Here is an 18,316-nt window from a genome sequence, read left to right as displayed (position 1 = left end):
TTAGGGGGAAAAATCTATACAATTGTATACATTACTGAAAACTGTATACCATCATACAAAAAAGGATTTTATTTTGGGAAATTGATTCCTAATTTATGGCAAGTTTTACTTTCAGAAATAAAACCACAAAACAACAATCTAATTCAGTCTTAAAGGCTGCATGCTGAGCAAGGAATGTTCTTATTTGTAGGAGCTCCTTTACACTGTCAGGTACCAGGACTCTGCATTTTAGTGTGATTTCAGCCACCAAGTCATCAACAGTAACGTGTTCTAGTCCTTTTTCTTAAATTACTTCTTTGCAGTGTGACTTCAACTGATCCTTCCAGCCACATTCAATTAATTTAGCTCTCAGCAACTCTTTGAGGCATTCTCTTTCTCCAGTTTCTATCAACTTTTGGTTAATTGCTGCTCTCCTCTGCGCATCTTTGTTCATCTTGCTAACCACATTCTTTTCGGCTGTCCGGACCTAGACCCTCAGTAGCTCTGGAACCTAAGCACACAGAAAGCTAGCATATGCATTTCCGGGGCGGGGTCTAGTCTGTGTCTTTTTACTGGTTCTTCTTCAGCGCTTTCTGGGTTTCCATATTCCTAAAAAGGTGAAGAAATACAGAAGACTGGAGGAAAATTTATCTTTAGTCCAGTAATTTAGCCACTGGTTGCTTCTTAAATCAATTTTATTTCCTTTTTGCAGGAATGTGTTTTGACGTATGCATTAATGTTATGTCTTAGTTTTTAATTAACAGGATTAGAATGTTTCTGTTACACATAATATTCATAAACAAATTTTATTTATTTATTTATTTATTTTGCGGTACGTGGGCCTCTTACTGTTGTGACCTCTCCCATTGCGGAGCACAGGCTCCAGACACTCAGGCTCAGCAGCAATGGCTCACAGGCCCAGCCGCTCCGCGGCATGTGGGATCTTCCCGGACCGGGGCATGAACCCGTGTCCCCTGCGTCGACAGGCGGAGGACTCTCAACCATTGCGCCACCAGGGAAGCCCTTCATAAACATTTTTAATGATATCAGGTGAAGTAGGTGAACCATACTTTATTGTAGGACATTTAGCATTCCAATTTTTGCTATTAATAATACTCCATGAACATCTTTGCACAAAATTTTCGTATTGAGATTGTTTTTATGAATAGTTTACCAGAATTTTAACACTTTCTACTTACACCCCAGATTGCATTCAAAGAGATTGAACTAGTTCACAAATGGATGGGTTTTAGCTTATGCTTGTTCGACAAATGTATTGAACTGTTTTATGTGCTAGGCATTGTTCTCAGCACTTGCAATATATGTAAACAAACGGGCAAAAATTCCTACCCTTGTGAAGTTTGAGGACGGAAGAGAGAACTTAAAAAAAAAATTGTTGGGCTTCCCCGGTGACGCAGTGGTTGAGAGTCCGCCTGCCGATGCAGCGGACGCGGGTTTGTGCCCCGGTCCCGGAAGATCCCACATGCCGCGGAGCGGCTGGGCCCGTGAGGCATGGCCGCTGAGCCTGTGCGTCTGGAGCCTGTGCTCCGCAAGGGGAGAGGCTACAACAGTAAGAGGCCCGCGTACCGCAAAAAAAAAAAAAAAAAAAAATTGTTTTGGGGGTGTGTCAACCTTTTTGTTTCCCCAACATTCTCTGTTAATGGAAAAACTTGCTACTGCTACTTCTGTTCTTAAATATAAAGTGTGTCAAACCTATTTAAAACAGTTCATGTATTCGAGGGGGGCAGGGAGGAGAGAGGGCTCTAGGAATATGAAGGGTTATCTTGGGGGAAGAATTTAAGAGAAATAAATCTCATTTGGCCAGATGCCATGTTATTGATTTCAGTTTTCTGATTACCTGTGAATTTGAACATTTCTCCATTGTTCACCTTTGGTTTTACATGATAGTATTCATTGTTAACTTAGCTTTCAGATGAATGTATGTGTGTGGTATGCTACTTAAGGAGTTACTGGTACTGTTTTTACAGCCGTTTGAATGGAAAGCTGGAAGATGCAAAAATCAAACGACCATAGAGCAACTCACTGTGTACCAGATACTATGTTAGGTTTTGGGATTACAAAAATAACACAATTTATGCTCTCTGAAAGCTTACCATCTAGGAAAACTGGTTCTTATACTTGGAGCGGAAGAATCCCAGACGATGTTTGTTTAAAATGCAGTTTCTCAGGTTCTCACCCACCAAAAGTTTTGATTCATTGGGTAGGGAATGGAGGGCACAGGTAGTTACAATTTAAGTTAGCTTCCTTTTGATTGTGGTGCCGCTGATTCGCACTGAGAAACTGTACAAATAGGACTATAGAGAAATGAAAGAAACGTTAGATTTAAGATGCCAGCACTTGTAGGCCGGGAGGAGCACACACTGGGTCCAGTTTACGTAGAAACTTTGATCCTCAGCTCAAGAGCAGTAGATCTCTGACAACCTCTTACCGGTGCTGACACCATCAGGGGTCGGAGGGTGCCGAGCGGGGAGCGGGTGTGCCTGCGGGTCGGAAGGCCAACGGGAGCGCAGGGTCTCCTCCTGTCTCCACTCACCACCGGAAGATCCACCCTCTTCATCTGGGCCACGCCCCCCGCCATTGGCCTCGCCCCTCGGAGGCCGGTCACCAACGACGCCAGGGCCGGAAGTGACGACACCGGTGAGGCCTTTTGGGCGGGGCCTGGGCCGGGGAGCTCGAAAGGCCGCGATTTCACATCGGAAACAAAACAGCGGCTGCTCGAGAAGGAACCTCAGCTGCTAGAGGCCGGTGGTGGCGGCGAGGAAAGGGTAGGTGCCCGCCGGGGAGCTGGGGAGTGAAACACACCCCTCATCCGGCGCCGACACGGGTGGCTGCGGGCAGGGCCGGGCCCTTTGTCGTTGTCGGGGCCGCGGAGCCGGTGTCCTCGAGAATGGGGAGCGGGGTGCGGTCGGGCGGGCACCAGGGAACCCCGTGTGGAGAACTAGTAGGGGCGGCCCGTTTCTCGGGCTCCGGGCGCGGCGCGCGATCAGGTTGAAGAGAGGTTCCCCTTCACAGCCTTGGTCCGGAAGTGCTGGTTTCCCGAAGACATCTCAGGGCGCAGGTGCCTTGGGCGGGGATTGACCGTCTTGCCTGGAGTGGAGCAGGAGAAAGAGGAAGCGCCTGGCGCTGGGTCTGGTTGAGCAACTGTTGAAACTCTGCGCCTCATGCCCTGAATGTGTCCTTGTCCAGGGGAAGCGAGTGGCACTCAGGGCTAAGTTCCTTCTGTCTCAGTTCGGGGCGGAATACAACAGGGTCTGCCTGATCGGGACTGTCACGAGGCATATATGTCCAGTGCTTTCCATGTATTTTAGATACTTGACGTTTTCATCCCGCTAAAATTCCTTTCAAATAAATATCTGCTTCTCTTGTAGGAAAGTAACTTAATAATTTTAAAAGCGTTGCTTGCCTGCTTTGGACAAGATGAATAAAGTGTTCAAGGTTTACTATGGGAGATACGGATAGTATGCAAATTATGGCAGAGTACATTGTAAAAGTCATAGTATTCTCTGAAGTTTGAGGCAGGTAGAGATTACATCTGGTTAAGGGCATCTTGTTATTTACGTTATCTTTTACAGTGGAAAGGTTTACACCCTCGGAGTTGAATTGAGGAGGGCATGATATCAGAAGGTGTACTAGGAAGAGGGGCCCTCTGGATCCTAAGGGTCCAGTGACCCAGTGTGCACATTTAGTAACTGTTATGAAGGAGGATAAAAACAGGAAAGTAGATTGGAACCTGTTGCATTTGGCTGATTTCAGTCACCTGCAAAAGCCAATTTCAGTTCTCCTTAACTCATTTGCAGGGTTCAGCCAACTTAAACCCCCTCCCACCTCCATTTAATAACAAGCCCTTAATAATGAAAAGGAGCCTATTTATTGAGTGGGTGGATTCCCTCACCTCTACCCGCCTTCCCCAAAGTAAAGTAGATGATAGAAGCGGCATCGATCATCAGCTTTTCCATTCGTCTACTCCTCGTCCTTGGGTAGATAGTTACCACAATTCTGGGCATACTTTCCTCTGAATGGATATGATCTAGTGCTGCATTTTAAGTTAATGGCTGCCCCTAGTCCTAGACTGCTGCGTGAATTTCCATTTGGGGAGAACTGGAGGATTGGAGTTGGTCTCTGAGAATCATTCTGGCAGGAAGGATATAACATTTGTCAGCAAGGCTAATGTGGTCCTCTTCTCTCTCAGATCCAGGTTGCCTCTGCTCCTGCTCTCCCACTACTGTTACATCAGATTGCAGGGAGAGACTTCTTTTGGATGTATTCTGAAAAACCTTTCAGAGCCCACTAATACTGCCTCTCCTTCATGTGATAGATGCCAGGCAGATTTGGAAGGTGTTTTGAGCTTTGCTTTTCATAAGTTTTGTGATAAGAACTTTGCTTTAGGTACGTGGGGGCTAGAATGGATAAGAGATTTGAGGTGACTTTTGCATAATATATATATGAGATATAATGAAAATTTGACCTTTGGTGGTGGCAGAAGCTTAGAAAGGAAAAATATCAATATGAAGAGGACATAACAGCCAATTGAGGTGCAAGGAGTAAAGTGTAAAGTTGATTAGGAGGCTTTAAGTTTAGAGAATGGGGGAGACGATTACAGAAATAAGGAAGTTAGAGGCAAAGAACTAGTCTAGAGAGGAAGATGATGAGGAAACAGTTTGGAAGTCTCACTTTTGAAGTGCCAGCAGTTAAATATCCCATGGACAGGCCTGGAGCTGTAAACATTGGTCACTTAAATAGACTTAGCAGTTGATGTTGGAGCAGTGGAGGAGATGCCTAAGGAAAGAGGGGGGACAAGGAAGCCCAGGCAGAGCCTTAGGAGCACTTATAATGAGGGGGTGGAGGAGGATGAGGAACCAGCTGAGGGGAATGAGTGGTGGGAAGAGAACCTCCATAGTGCAGTGTCATAAAAACTGAGGAAGGGAGGGAAGCTTCAGGAAGGAAAAGGTTGTCAGGGATTTTCAGTATTAAGCCTGTTTGTAGGAGAAAAAAACCTGAAGCTTTAGAGCAGCACTGTCCATTAGAAACATAATGTGAGCTACAAAGGTTAATTTTACATTTTCTAATGAGCAAAGATTTTTGAGATAGAAATAGGTAAAATTAACTTGAATGATATATTTTATATAACCCAATACATTTAAAATATTTTTATTTCAACATGTAATTAATGTAAAAACATATTTGTCTGTCTTCCCCTCTAGACAGTAAGCTCCTTAGGTGAACAGAAGCATCATCTGATTCACTGGCACCCCTGGTACCTATCACAGTGTATGGTTATGTAGAAGAAACCCAATAAGTGTTTGTTGATTAAAGGGTATTAATGTTTGGTTTTCACAATGCCTTGTACAGTTCCTTAAGTTGATCTAAAGCAAATGAGAGAATGCATGTATTGCTGAGTGTAGTCAATGATTTACAAATTAATTAGGTGTGGATAGTCATTTTCTTCATTAAAGATTAGTTGTGTTCTACCCATTTCCACAACAAATTTGATACAATGACTCAGGGTAGTTATATCTTCCATGTAGAAATTAAATTTGGGGGGGAAAAGAATCTATAGTAATACAGAACCATGGTCCCATATCCACAATTCTCAAATCCAAAAGCTCCTGAAAAAACTGAAAGGAGGGCTTCCCTGGTGGCGCAGTGGTTGAGAGTCCGCCTGCCGATGCAGGGGACACGGGTTCGTGCCCTGGTCCTGGAAGATCCCACATGCCATGGAGCGGCTGGGCCCATGAGCCATGGCCGCTGAGCCTGCGCGTCCGGAGCCTGTGCTGCGCAACGGGAGAGGCCACAACAGTGAGAGGCCCGCGTACCGCAAAAAAAAAAAAAAAAAAAAAAAAAAAAGTGAAAGGATAAGCAACACACTTTGGGTTTCACTGTCTCCCATCACCCTTAGATGGGACCATCTAGTTGCAGGAAAACAGGCTCAGGGCTCCCACTGACTCTGCATTATGGTCAGTTGTATAATTATTTCATTATATAGAAATGAAGTGCACAATAAATGTGATGCGCTTGAACCATCTTGAAACCATCCCCCCGCCCCCGCTCCTTGGAAAAGTCTTCCACGAAACCGGTCCCTGGTGCCAAAAAAGGTTGTGGACCGCTGCCTTAGAGCATTAGCTCTCGCTCTGCTTAAAGGGGACAGCTAAGGCAATTCTGCTTTGCTTGTCTTGTTCCGGGGCCCAGGCTGAAGGGCAGTGGCTACCCAAAGTAAGTTCTTCGTGAGGGGACAGCAGAAGTACAGAAGGCAAGGCCACCTGCACGAGCACAGTTTAACTGTCTGTGCCACATCTGCCAAGATCCTATCTACCAAAGCAAGTCATAAGATTGTGCCCAAAGGCCTGGAGTGGGTAGTAGACTGCACCTACCTTGAGGCCAAAGCACGTCACAGAGCCAAGCTCAACATCACTGGAGAGAAGTATTCCTCCCTTGGGGATGCTGGGGGAGGGAGTGAATAATTGCTGAATAATAATCTAATCTACCACAGATGGTTCACAGAAGTAGAGTGGGAAGGAAGGAGGGGAAAAAAATCACCAAATAGGATGTATCACCATCCTTGCTCTTTTTAGAGCCTACCACTTTCACAAAGCCTCTTGTAGGGCTGGGGAAATTATTTGCTCCTGGCCTCTTAAAATTCTGAGGGTCTTTCTAGGATGTATTCCTGAAGTTTTAAATTAATTTCAAGTTATTTTTATTTATTTTAATTTGTTACCTTGGATGGACTTCCCTGGCAGTCCAATGGTTAAGACTCCACACTTCCAGTGCAGGGGGCACGGGTTCGATCCCTGATCAGGGAACTAAGATCCCACATGCCACGTGGCATGACCAAAAGGAAAAAAAAAAAATTGCTACCTTGGGATGTAGTGAGAGACAGAAATGTACTTTTCTGTTGGTGTTTCCTTAAATGGAATTTTTAATAAGCTCCTTTTGGGGATTTTAAACACTGCTCCTGTGATACTTTTCGAAGTGCTGATGGATAGAAGGTTTTCTGGCTAGACAGACTTTTCTGTTCAGCACATCTGAACTTCGAGATTATTTGTATTCTCCTGGAGCTTTTTTTTAGTCTTTGTATATAATAAAAAGAAATTGTAGTTGCCCATCAGAGAAGGATTTCTTTTTCCTTTTGTCTGATTGAGCAAGTGTCTTGAGAAAAAGGGAATGGATGGCAGTGAATTCGAGTGTTGTGCTGTATACGTCTCAGAAAATCTTTAGCAGGTGGCCAGAGAGAGAAAACACCAAAATCTACTTACATTCCTACTCCCACTCCCTATGCAATCCAGGTCACATGAAAGATCCTCACTTCCCAACAACTATCTTTTCTTGCTCTCAGGGTACTGTTAAGAATGTTACAAAGTCCACTGGTGTCTTTTGCCACGCTGCGGGAACAGTGGGTCCGGGAACAGTGGGTCGTTGGCTTTCTCCATGCAGTCATCAATTGTTTTCAGCTGTTACTGGACCAGAATCAAATCCAGCTTTGCCTGCCCCTTTCTTTGTACCAACAATGATTGTTTGTTCACCAGACTTGACTGAAGACCTAGCTAACCCTGTTGCCTACCTTTGCTTCCTACTGAGCTCCATGTAAAGAGCAGCTCTTCCAGGGAGAGTCACCCTGCAGCATTGTGATCTTCAACACATCAGTGGAGGCATGAGCTTTCTCCTGTTGAACTGGCAAACACCTGGGCTGGGCATCAGAAGATCTGGGTTCTGGAACTGGTGTTACTTGCCTCATAATTGTTCACTGACAAATTCTTTCACCTTGCCTGAGCCTTAGTGTTTTACATGTAAATACAGATGTGTCTTTTAAATATAGTCGTCCCTTGTGGTTGAGGGGGTGGGGGTGGAGGAGAAGTGGTTTCAGGACTCCCACCACTCCCCACCCCCATGGGCACCAAAATCCTCAGATGCTCAAGTCCCTTATATAAAATGGCATAGTATTTGCATGTAATCTACACACATCCTCCTGTATACTTTAAATCATCTCTAGATTACTTATAATACCTAATACAATGAAATGGTATGTATATAGTTGTAAATACAATGTAAATACTATTGTAATTATTTGCTGGCACAAGCGAATTAAGTTTTATTTAATTTTGGAATTTTTTTCAAATATTTTTGATCTTCAGTTGGTTCAGTCTGGGTCGACTGTAGTATTGGACTATGTTAAAGTGACTACTGTATTATAGATGATTCTTACAAGATTCGTCTGAGACAGCTCCAGTATGATAATCAGTTTGTGTGATTTCTTTTAATAGCTGGACAGATCCTATAAGCATAAGATTAATAATGGGAACCACTTAAATTAAAATGAACAGATTCTCATTATAGCTTATCTTTAAAAAAAAAAAAAAAAAAAAAAAAAAAAGAAGTACCCAGACTGTTATATTGGGAATGCTTTTGGCACTAGTTTTTTTTTTTTTAATAAGTTTATTTTATTTTATTTATTTTATTTTTGGCTGCATTGGGTCTTCATTGCTGCACACGGGCTTTTCTCTGGTTGTGGCGAGTGGGGGCTGCTCTTCGTTGCCATGTGCAGGCTTCTCATTGCGATGGCTTCCCTTGTTGTAGAGCACGGGCTTCAGTAGTTGTGGTGCCTGGGCTCAGTAGTTGTGGCTCGCGGGCTCTAGAGCACAGGCTCAGTAGCTGTGGCGCACGGGCTTAGTTGTTCGGCGGCATGTGGGATCATCCCAGACCAGGGCTCGAACCCGTGTCCCCTGAATTGGCAGGTGGATTCCCAACCACTGTGCCACCAGGAAAGCCCTGGCACTAGTTTTTAATTTCTAGTTAGACCAGTTATTGAAATTTAAGATCTCATTTACTCCTTTTATTTTTAAGGTCTCATTTACGTCAAAGCAATAGTTTTACTAGTAATAAAAATCAGCTCAGTGTGTCTTAATGCTCACTGTTATAAACTCCTAGATGGCAGGGATGAAATTTTATAGAGACGCAAAGTAGTGTAATACATGAACCTTTGCTTTGCTCCTTTGCTTACTGAATGTGACTTTGGGCACGTTCATGAACTTCTGTGTGCCACGTTGTTTTCATCTGTAAAATGGGTAAAGTGAACAAAATTAATTAAATCCTCTCAGTGTCTGTCTTTGAGTTGTGATATAAGTAGACATCCAGTAAACTCCTGTTTAGTGAATGAACAGTCACTTTTCTTCTCATATTTTACCTGTAAATGTACTACAATTTATTTACTTTTTATTTATTTTTGCCTGATCACGTTTTCTTGCCTTTTGCTTGTTTCATTTGGCTAACACTGTCTTGCTTACTTGGTTTTGTTTCTGAGGGATTGTATGAGAATATCAGTGAGAGATTTCTAAGGGTTGTTTTGTAATAGAGCTGTACTTTAAATGATGTGGTATAGTCTTCAGAGCAGCCAGTGGAGGTAACCAGTTGCAACGTTTTCTGTTTGCCATCCTGTGGCATTTCTGCATTAGCTGAGGTAGTAGGTGCTGTACTAAATGTTTTTGTGAAAGAGAAGGAAATAATATGTGCTGTGTTGCTGATCATTAATGCTACATTAATGTTAAATTTTCAATTAGATAGTCAACTTTTAAAAATATAGAAGCATAGGTCAGGACATTTACTTTCAATACTTTGAAAATATAACTGTTCTATTGGAATCCACCTCCCTTTTGGGTAAGCTAACATACATATTGCCAAACTCTAAATATAGGTTTATACCCACAAAAATCTATTTGACTTTTTTTTTTTTTTTTTTTTTTTTTTGCGGTATGCGGGCCTCTCACTGTTGTGGCCTCCCCCGTTGCGGAGCACAGGCTCCGGACGCGCAGGCTCCGGACGCGCAGGCTCAGCGGCCATGGCTCACGGGCCCAGCCGCTCCGCGGCATATGGGATCCTCCCAGACCGGGGCACGAACCCGTATCCCCTGCATCGGCAGGCGGACTCTCAACCACTTGCGCCACCAGGGAGGCCCTATTTGACTTTTTTAATTGAAGTACATAGGAATGTGCACAGATCGTAGGTGTACAACTCAGTGAATTTTCACAGACTGAAACCTCTGTGTAACTAGCACCCAGATCAAGAAACAAAGCATTACCAATACCCCCAGAAGCTTCTTGTGTACCCCCTTCCAGTGATTAACCCCCATAAAAGTAACTATTGAATCTGTTCTTAATTTTAATTCATTTTATTTTTAAAACAAATTAACATTACATATTTAAAACAGAATTGCATAAGTACATCATGTTTAGTTAATATTAATTAGCAATCCTCTGATCTCATACCAGCTAACTATGGGCTGAAGTTGGAGGGGAGGAGAAAGGTAGGCACGGTATTTATTTATTTTATTATTTTTTTTTAAAAAAATATTTATTTATTTATTTATCTATTTATTTGGTTTTGCTGGGTCTTAGTTGCAGCAGGCGGGCTCCTTAGTTGTGGCTGATGGGCTCCTTAGTTGCGGCTCACCTGGCTCTTTAGTTGTGGCATGCAAACTCTTAGCTGCAGCATGCATGTGGGATCTAGTTCCCTGATCAGGGATCAAACCCAGGCCCCCTGTGGAGCACAGAGTCTTAACCACTGTGTTACCAGGAAGTCCCAGGCTCGGTATTTAAAAACATGTAGCATAGGGACTTCTCTGGCGGTCTGGTGGTTAAGACTCTGCGCTTCCACCGCAGGGAGTGGGAGTTTGATCCCTGGTGGAGGAGTTAAGATCCTCCATGCCGCATGGCATGGCCAAAAAAAAAAAAAAAAAAAAAAAAAAAAGCATGTAGGATAAAAGCGAAAGCACACCTTGATTAAGAATTTGTCATGATTTGAATGATCCAAATATAGGTCATTAAAGGTTAATTGGAAGTCAATACCTTTACTAGAGGAAAAAGTTGCTTTATGTGTTTTTGATGAAAAAATCATTAGAATAAGAAAGTAGAATATTTAGAGTGTAGAAGATCCTGAAGTTAAAAGTAAAAATGAAACAAGACATTGACAAAATGCTTTCATGTAAATATGTACATGGTAATGTTTTGGATACTATAAGTGAATTAGAATACTGCTTAGGTATGCAAACAGATTTTTTTCCTTCTATATTTCTGAAGACTTTCAATGAAAAGGATAGTTGAAGTCATAAGGAATTGGCTGATGGAAATTCAGGTAGACAGGCAAATGAGAGTGTGGCCCCCCAGGAGGCTGTGGGAGACAGAATGATGTGTGTAAGCAAGGCTGTGCCAGGATGCAGAGTAGAGGCTGGGAGTTAGGAGTCTGCGATTTTGGTCCTGGTCTGCCCAGTTGTGTGCTTTTAAGCAAGTCACTCAACTTGGGTCCCCTTTCGCTTTTGTAAAATAGATATGTTACCTGTTTACCCTGCCTTGGGTCATTGTGGTAAAGAAAAAAAATGCGACGATAAAAAGAAATTTTGCAAAATTAAAAGCATTAGACAGATAATTTTATGGTGATGTAAATTAGGTTGGATTGGAAGAGGGATGTTGATGAGAACATTCTTTAAGATCATTTAGCTCCCTTTGCTCTAGATCTGAAATCATTAGATATCATTGTGATTGAAAATATTTGGTTTCTCAAGTAGATCTACTCATTACCAAGAGGTATCTTGAGCTGACAAAAGTTTGTCAGTTGAAGGTCCTGGCAAATTAATACATTACTGGTTTACAAATTAGTCTTATAAGTATTTAATTGGTGTGAATGGATTTACTAGGATTTGACCAACTCTGGGTAACCCAGTAAAATCCTATTTCAGACCTAATCCAGGAGCCTGCAAGTGACAGCAGCCTGTGAGGTCCTTAGAAAGCTTGGCCTGGAGGATAACACATGAAAGAAAGGTTTGTTTTTGGTGAAAGTAACATATGAAAGTGTTTCAAAATAAAAGTATAACTGTAATGCACAAAAGACTGTTTTCTTTTTCCCTTTTCAGAACCCCAAGAGGCTCTGTTTTCTGTGAAAAAGTATTTCTATACAGTTGCTCCAATGACAGAGTTACCTGCACCCTTGTCCTACTTCCAGAATGCACAGATGTCCGAGGACAACCACCTGAGCAATACTGTACGTAGCCAGGTACAGTGTCAACCTCTACAACTCCCCTTTCAGACTGGATTCAGTGACCACCCTCCCTCGCCTCCAGGAGAGGCTCAGGGGGCTGAGCAGGCTTTCTCTACTTCATCAAATTTACATATTTGCTGGACTTCAAATAAGGGAAAGCATTGTACCATTTGGTGCAGGAGACGCAAGACTGTATGAGACTTGGATGTTGATACAGTTCCTCCCTGGCTCAGGCATCACCTCCTCCTCTGACGCCTTTTCCAACTTGCCCGGCTATTTATTATTTTACCTAGCTTGCTCTTATTCTTCTGTGAGCTAAGTACATTTTATTTACTTTTAGTTTTTCAGTGCCTAGCCTGGTTCTTTTATTTATTTTTCTTTCTTAATTTTTTTTCTTTTTTAATTTATTTTTGGCTGCATTGGGTCTTCCTTGCTGCGCGCGGGCTTTCTCTAGTTGTGGCAAGCCGGGGCTACTCTTCGTGCGGTGCACGGGCTTCTCATTGCGGTGGCTTCTCTTGTTGTGGAACACAGGCTCGAGGTGTCTGGGCTTCAGTAGTTGCGGCACACGGGCTCTGGAGCACAGGCTCAGTAGTTGTGGCTCACAGGCTCTAAGGCGCACGGGCTTCAGTAGTTGTAGTGTGTGGGCTCTAGAGCACAGGCTCAGTAGTTGTGGTACATGGGCTTAGTTGCTCCGTGGCATGTGGGGTCTTCCCGGACCAGGGATCAAACCCATGTCCTCTGCATTGGCAGGCGGATTCTTAACCACTGCGCCACCAGGGAAGACCCTAGCCTGGTTCTTGACAGTGCTGAGTAAGTGCTCATTGACCGAATGATGAATGCAGGGCTAAGGGTAGAAGTCCTAGGATAGGTCCAAGGAGAGAATCAGGAAAGGGGTGTAGTCAGTGGCATGGGACACAGACACTTCACTTGCTACACACACAGACCAGAGCTGCCTGCCACTCTGTTAGCTAACCATTTCAGGTTGAAGGCAGTCCACAGATGGCTTGTGAGATGGCTGGGGCATCAGCCGCATTTTTAGAGGTGGAGCCAGAATGGGGAAAACCACAAGGCCAACTGTAAGCTATGCTGGATGCAGGGGATGGGGGGCAGAGGGCAGACTTTCCTCTATTAGAACCAGAGGGCAGAACCAGTGATAGAAGGAAACAGGTTCTGGATCAGTAAAAAGAAATTTCCTCACAAGTACTTTACATCTGAAAGAGCATAGGCTGCCTTGTGGGCTAGTGTGTGCATGTCACTAAAAGCAGTTACGGAGGCTGGAAGACTACCAGCCAGATCTGCAGAGGGTTAGTTCGTGGAATGAGCCGTGAACTAGAGCACTAGGTGGCCTGGAAGTTCCCTTCACACTCCAAAGATTTAGGATTCCAATTCAGGGTCAAAACGTGGGAGGAGGGCTTCACAAAGTAAACTTTGATGGGTGCGTAGGATTAAATAGAGCAAACTGGGAAGTCATTACTGAGAGAAGAAATAACACTAGTGGAGGAAGAATTTTTCTACCGTATCAATTGACAGGGGACTCTACCTGGAGATACATCAGCAGAGGCAGATGACACTGTATTGCTAGAGCATTTTTAAGCAAGTGAAATCAAGTTAAAATGAATTTCAAGGGACGCCCTGAAAGAGAACACCTGAGGGGTTGGAGGAGGGAAGAGGGGCTGTCGCAGCTGGTGCCTGGGCGGGTGTTTAATAAGCAGTGGTACGAAGGACTGATTTTTCTGACAGCACTCGTGCTCCTCTGCTGTGTGTCAGCAGCTTGACTTACTCCTTTTTGCTGTTCCCCAGGAATGGCCTTCTGAAAAGATAGGCTGGGCAGGATTATAAAGTTCTTGGGGTACAGGCTGTGAAAGTTTGGATCCTACAGACTTTGTACTCATTTTCAAACTGTTACTTCAGAGCAGAGAGGGGAAAAGTGGGAACAGTTGACGTAGGTCTCTGGGTGCCCCGTCCTTAACCAGAGCATCTCCTATTTTATCTGTTTTACATATTGATCTTCTGTGGATCCCTTTGAACAAAAGATTCCATGGCTAAGAAGTTAAATGTCACTCATCTGCCCTAAACCCTCCGAAGACATCTCATCTCAGAATAAAATCTAGTCTCTGAGGTTTAAACTGTCCCCTCCCCCACCCTCTGTTGTATCTCACCATCTTCCCCCTCCCTCACTGCTTCCTCTGGGCCCTGGGTTCTCCTCCCACTCTTCTCCCTGGCTCTCTTCAGTTCCTTCAGGCCACCTTCTGAGTCACCTTATCAGTGAGGCCATGCCTTCCTTCCCTGCCACCCGGCACTCCCTGTACCCTTCCTTGGCTTTACTTGTGCGTAGCACTTACCAGTGTTCCTAACATACTGTGTAGTTAGATATGATTTGCTTACCTGCTTCCCTCCAAGAACAGTGCTTGGCACATAGGAAGCTCTCCACTGTTGGTGTAATATTGTTTATATCCCTCATACTCAGGTTTTGTGGGGCTTTCCTGGTATTTTTTACTGCCCTTTTTTTTTTTTAACACTTCAGTGACTGATAAATTGAAAAAAGGGTAGCTCTAGAGGAGGTACAAATGCTGTAGGATTGTTATTGATAATTACATGTGTTCATGGTCTAATTTTAGCAAGTCTTAGCAAGTCGTGTTCTCAGTGGTACCTTCCAGATATATTAGGGCACCATTGTCTAGAAAATCAGGCCTAATTTATTTGTTTACTTTTGACTCTGCTGTTGATAATGTGATGTTAATTGAGTTTATCTTTTATCTCCTTAAAAATATCTTCTACAGCTTATGAAGATCTTATGCATGCATTTTTATATTTTCCAGTTACCACGGGATAGGTATTATTGCCATTTTACAGTTAAAATGCTTGTCCAAGGCCACATAGAAAGTTAAATAACAGACCTGGAACTTAAAACTGTGCTTTCTAATCCCAGACTCGCTCCAGTATTTTTTCTGTTCTTCCAACGGTCTCATACCCCAGAAAAATGTTGTAATACTGAAAGGAGATATTGTATGAAAAAATGCTGGGGAAGAAAAATACAAAGTCTATGTATTCATTTTGCACCAACGTACTTTAAAAAACCCCAAAGAACGAGGAAAAGAATCTCATCGTTAATTTTTTTAGCTATAAAGAAGCCATTGTTTAAATATATGCTCTGGTTGGTTATGAAAAAATGGGAGTAGGTCCAGATTTTAATTGGACATAGAAGACTGCTTTTTCAGATTAATTGAAAGCAGCTCTTTTATTTCTGCTGTTGGATAGTGGAATTGTTAAATACAAGTACCCGAAGACAAGCCTCTTCAGGCACAAAAAGTCCTTATCAGGCTTATTTCTTCTTTATTTGCTCAGGACTAGTTTAGAGGAATTTAAAGGAAATTGACAGATGTGGAAAGTGTGAATCTTTCCACACTACTCAGGAGAGGAAACTGTCATGTTGAATGTCTTCAGTGTGTTGGACTCTGTGCTAGGTGCTGTGACAAACATTATGTAGTTTTAGGGCCTGGCATTTTGGGGACGTTTATCATAAATGAGCAGATTTTCCTTTTTCCTCTGTCTTCCTCTCCTTTGGATAGCTACTCTAGTAAAGTGCTTATCTGTATGACTCTATATTCTAGAGTACTCAAACCTGCTATTTTATAGTAGATATTACAGAAAGAAAATTCACTTTAAAATATTTTTGAAACCAGAAGGTGAGTGAATATCTTCCCTACAGACTAGGTAAAGATCAGTGTAAAGGGGCTTCCCTGGTGGCACAGTGGTTGAGAGTCTGCCTGCCGATGCAGGGGACGCGGGTTCGTGCCCCGGTCCGGGAAGATCCCACATGTCGCGGAGCGGCTGGGCCTGTGAGCCATGGCCACTGAGCCTGCGCGTCTGGAGCCTGTGCTCCGCAACGGGAGAGGCCACAACAGTGAGAGGCCCGCGTACCGCAAAAAAAAAAAAAAAAAAAAAAAAAAAAGATCAGTGTAAAGAAGTGGAGCCTCTGTTCCTTTCCTCTACTCAGTATCTCCCTCCAAGGTCAAGAGCATCCCAAGTCTTGAACTCATATCATGGGGCAATGCTTTGAGTTTGGGAAAGAAGTGAGAGGTTAACTGGGTATTCAGAATTGTCTAAGAACACTGATGAATTGGCATTTAGGGCTTGTGGCTGAATGAGATGTAAACAGGTTCCTCAGAAGGAAGAACTAAGTTTGATCCACTTGTAATTTGAAGTAGCTATATGTAAGTTTGGTTTAATTCACCTAATTTCTTAGTACCTCATTTTTCCCATCTGTAAAATTAGCTGATTAGCTAAATAAATTCTCTTCCAGAAGTTTTGTTGTGACCAGAAGTTAGGGTGGCCAGCTGCCCCAGTGTGCCTGAGACTGAGAGGTTCCTGGAAGGCAAGACTTTCAGTTTTAAAACTGGGGCAGTCCTGAGAAAAAAGGATCAAGTTGGTTACCCTGTAAGAAGTATAATGAAATTGAAACCATTTTGGATCTGATTAACCAAATCTTACTCAATTAGATGACTTTTCTTGTGTAACTTCAAGTATTGTTACATGATATATTGTTAGTGTTCAGTAGAAGATAACATTTAAAGCATTCTTCCAAAGGTCAAATGTTGCCGGTGGCTTTATTCTTCAACCCTTAGCAGATACAGTGAGGGCAGCCTTAGCCCAGAAAATAGGTTTTCCTTTTGTAGGCTGCTATAGATAATCTCATTCACAGTGAAGGGATTTGAAGTTTATGAGATTAGTCAGAGAGCTGAAAAATAGTGGGCTTCTTTAATCCAAATATTTATTTCTTAACTTTTTATTACATAATATTTTAAGCATGTAGAGAAAATATGGCAAATAATCTAATGAGCACCCATGTACCTGCCACCCAACTTTATTAAACTTTAACATACTGCCTTTTTTTTTAATTGCATCATTTTGTTGTTGAGGTAAAGTTTATAAATAATGAAATATGTAGATCTGAAATGTATAATTCAATGGATTTTTAAAAATACGTATACCTGTATAACCAATATGACAGTCGAGTTATAAAACATTTACATTACCTCAGAAAGTACTTTTGTGGCCCATTATAGTCAGTTCCTACCCACCATAGACAATCATCATTCTGACTTCTTCCTTTTTTTTTTTAACTTTTATTTTATATTGGAGTATAATTGATTAACAATGTTGTGTTAGTTTCAGGTGTATGGCAAAGTGATTCAGCTATGCATATACATGTATTTCTTCTTTTTCAAATTCTTTTCCCATTTAGGTTATTACAAAATACTGAGCAGAATTCCCCGTGCTATAAAATTATATATAGCACAGGGAACTCTACTGTATAACATATTGTCTTATTTGCTGTGTGTACTTTTTTTTACTAAGTTTTTTCTGCTCCTGTTATATACTGATTGTACACTAAATGAAATCGTAACCAAACAAGACAAAATTTTGCATTTAATTTAGAAAGATAGTCTAGTTATACAACAAAAAGAAATTACAGATAAAATTGAAGCACCTCTCCCACATTCCCCTTCTTCTCCCAGGATAGTAGTTACTATCCTGGATTTGGAGTTTGTCATGCTTACTATAAATATTTATGAACATAAACAACATTGAATATTATATAATATTACTTTGCATGTTTTAAAACTTTATATAGAGTGTGTGTGTGTGTAAAAGTTGTAGAAGAAAGTTCCCACTTCTTTTTTTAAATTAATTTATTTTTGGCTGTGTTGGGTCTTCGGTGCTGCATGTGGGCTTTCTCTAGTTGTGGCGAGGAGGGGCTACTCTTCATTGCGGTGTGCTGACTTCTCATTTTGGTGGCTTCTCTTCTTGTAGAGCACGGGCTGTAGACGTGCAGGCTTCAGTAGTTATGGCACGCGGGCTCAGTAGCTGTGGCTCGCGGGCTCTAGAGCGCAGGCTCAGCAGCTGTGGTGCACGGGCTTAGTTGCTCCGTGGTATGTGGGATCTTCCCAGACCAGGGCTTGAACCTGTGTCCCCTGCATTGGCAGGCAGATTCTTAACCACTGTGCCACCAGGGAAGCCCTTCCCGCATTTTTGAAATTTATATATGTAGGTGTATGCTGCAGAAGACACATGTTTTGGGAATTTATATATAGGTGCCTGTATCTCTAGTTCATTCATTTTATTTTGTGAATATATTAAAATGATCTATTCTGCTGTTTATAAATATTTGGTAGTTTCCAATTTTCACAGTAACCGACAGTGTTACAGTGACATTCTAATTCATGAATCCTTCTGCACATGTGTGAGTTTCTCAAGGATCATTGCTGCGATTGGGTATAATGATCTTAAACTATAT

At 42.4% G+C, this 18,316-nt stretch overlaps 1 protein-coding gene and 1 pseudogene across 3 annotated transcripts in view; one reads left to right on the top strand and one right to left on the bottom strand.

Moving 5' to 3' along the window:
- Positions 1 to 9: 9 nt before the first annotated feature.
- Positions 10 to 2,536, bottom strand: LOC132489074 (transcription and mRNA export factor ENY2-like; annotated as a pseudogene).
- Positions 2,537 to 2,647: 111 nt separating this feature from the next.
- Positions 2,648 to 18,316, top strand: part of PSEN1 (presenilin 1) — an 87,412-nt gene continuing 71,743 nt past the window's right edge. The window contains exons 1-3 of one of the 3 annotated variants that reach the window (XM_060095894.1): positions 2,648 to 2,765; positions 11,720 to 11,801; positions 11,894 to 12,021. In XM_060095894.1, the coding sequence (XP_059951877.1) occupies positions 11,947 to 12,021 (75 nt within the window). In that variant the 5' untranslated portion in view covers positions 2,648 to 2,765; positions 11,720 to 11,801; positions 11,894 to 11,946. Of the gene's footprint in view, positions 2,766 to 11,719; positions 11,802 to 11,893; positions 12,034 to 18,316 lie in introns of all 3 variants that reach the window. The other 2 variants (XM_060095892.1, XM_060095893.1) reach the window with 2 other exon arrangements.

The sequence above is a fragment of the Mesoplodon densirostris genome, chromosome 4 (genome assembly GCF_025265405.1).
Source record: "Mesoplodon densirostris isolate mMesDen1 chromosome 4, mMesDen1 primary haplotype, whole genome shotgun sequence".
Taxonomy (NCBI): domain Eukaryota; kingdom Metazoa; phylum Chordata; class Mammalia; order Artiodactyla; family Ziphiidae; genus Mesoplodon; species Mesoplodon densirostris.
Note: the sequence above shows the minus strand (reverse complement) of the source record. Positions and strands in the feature narration are given on the sequence as shown.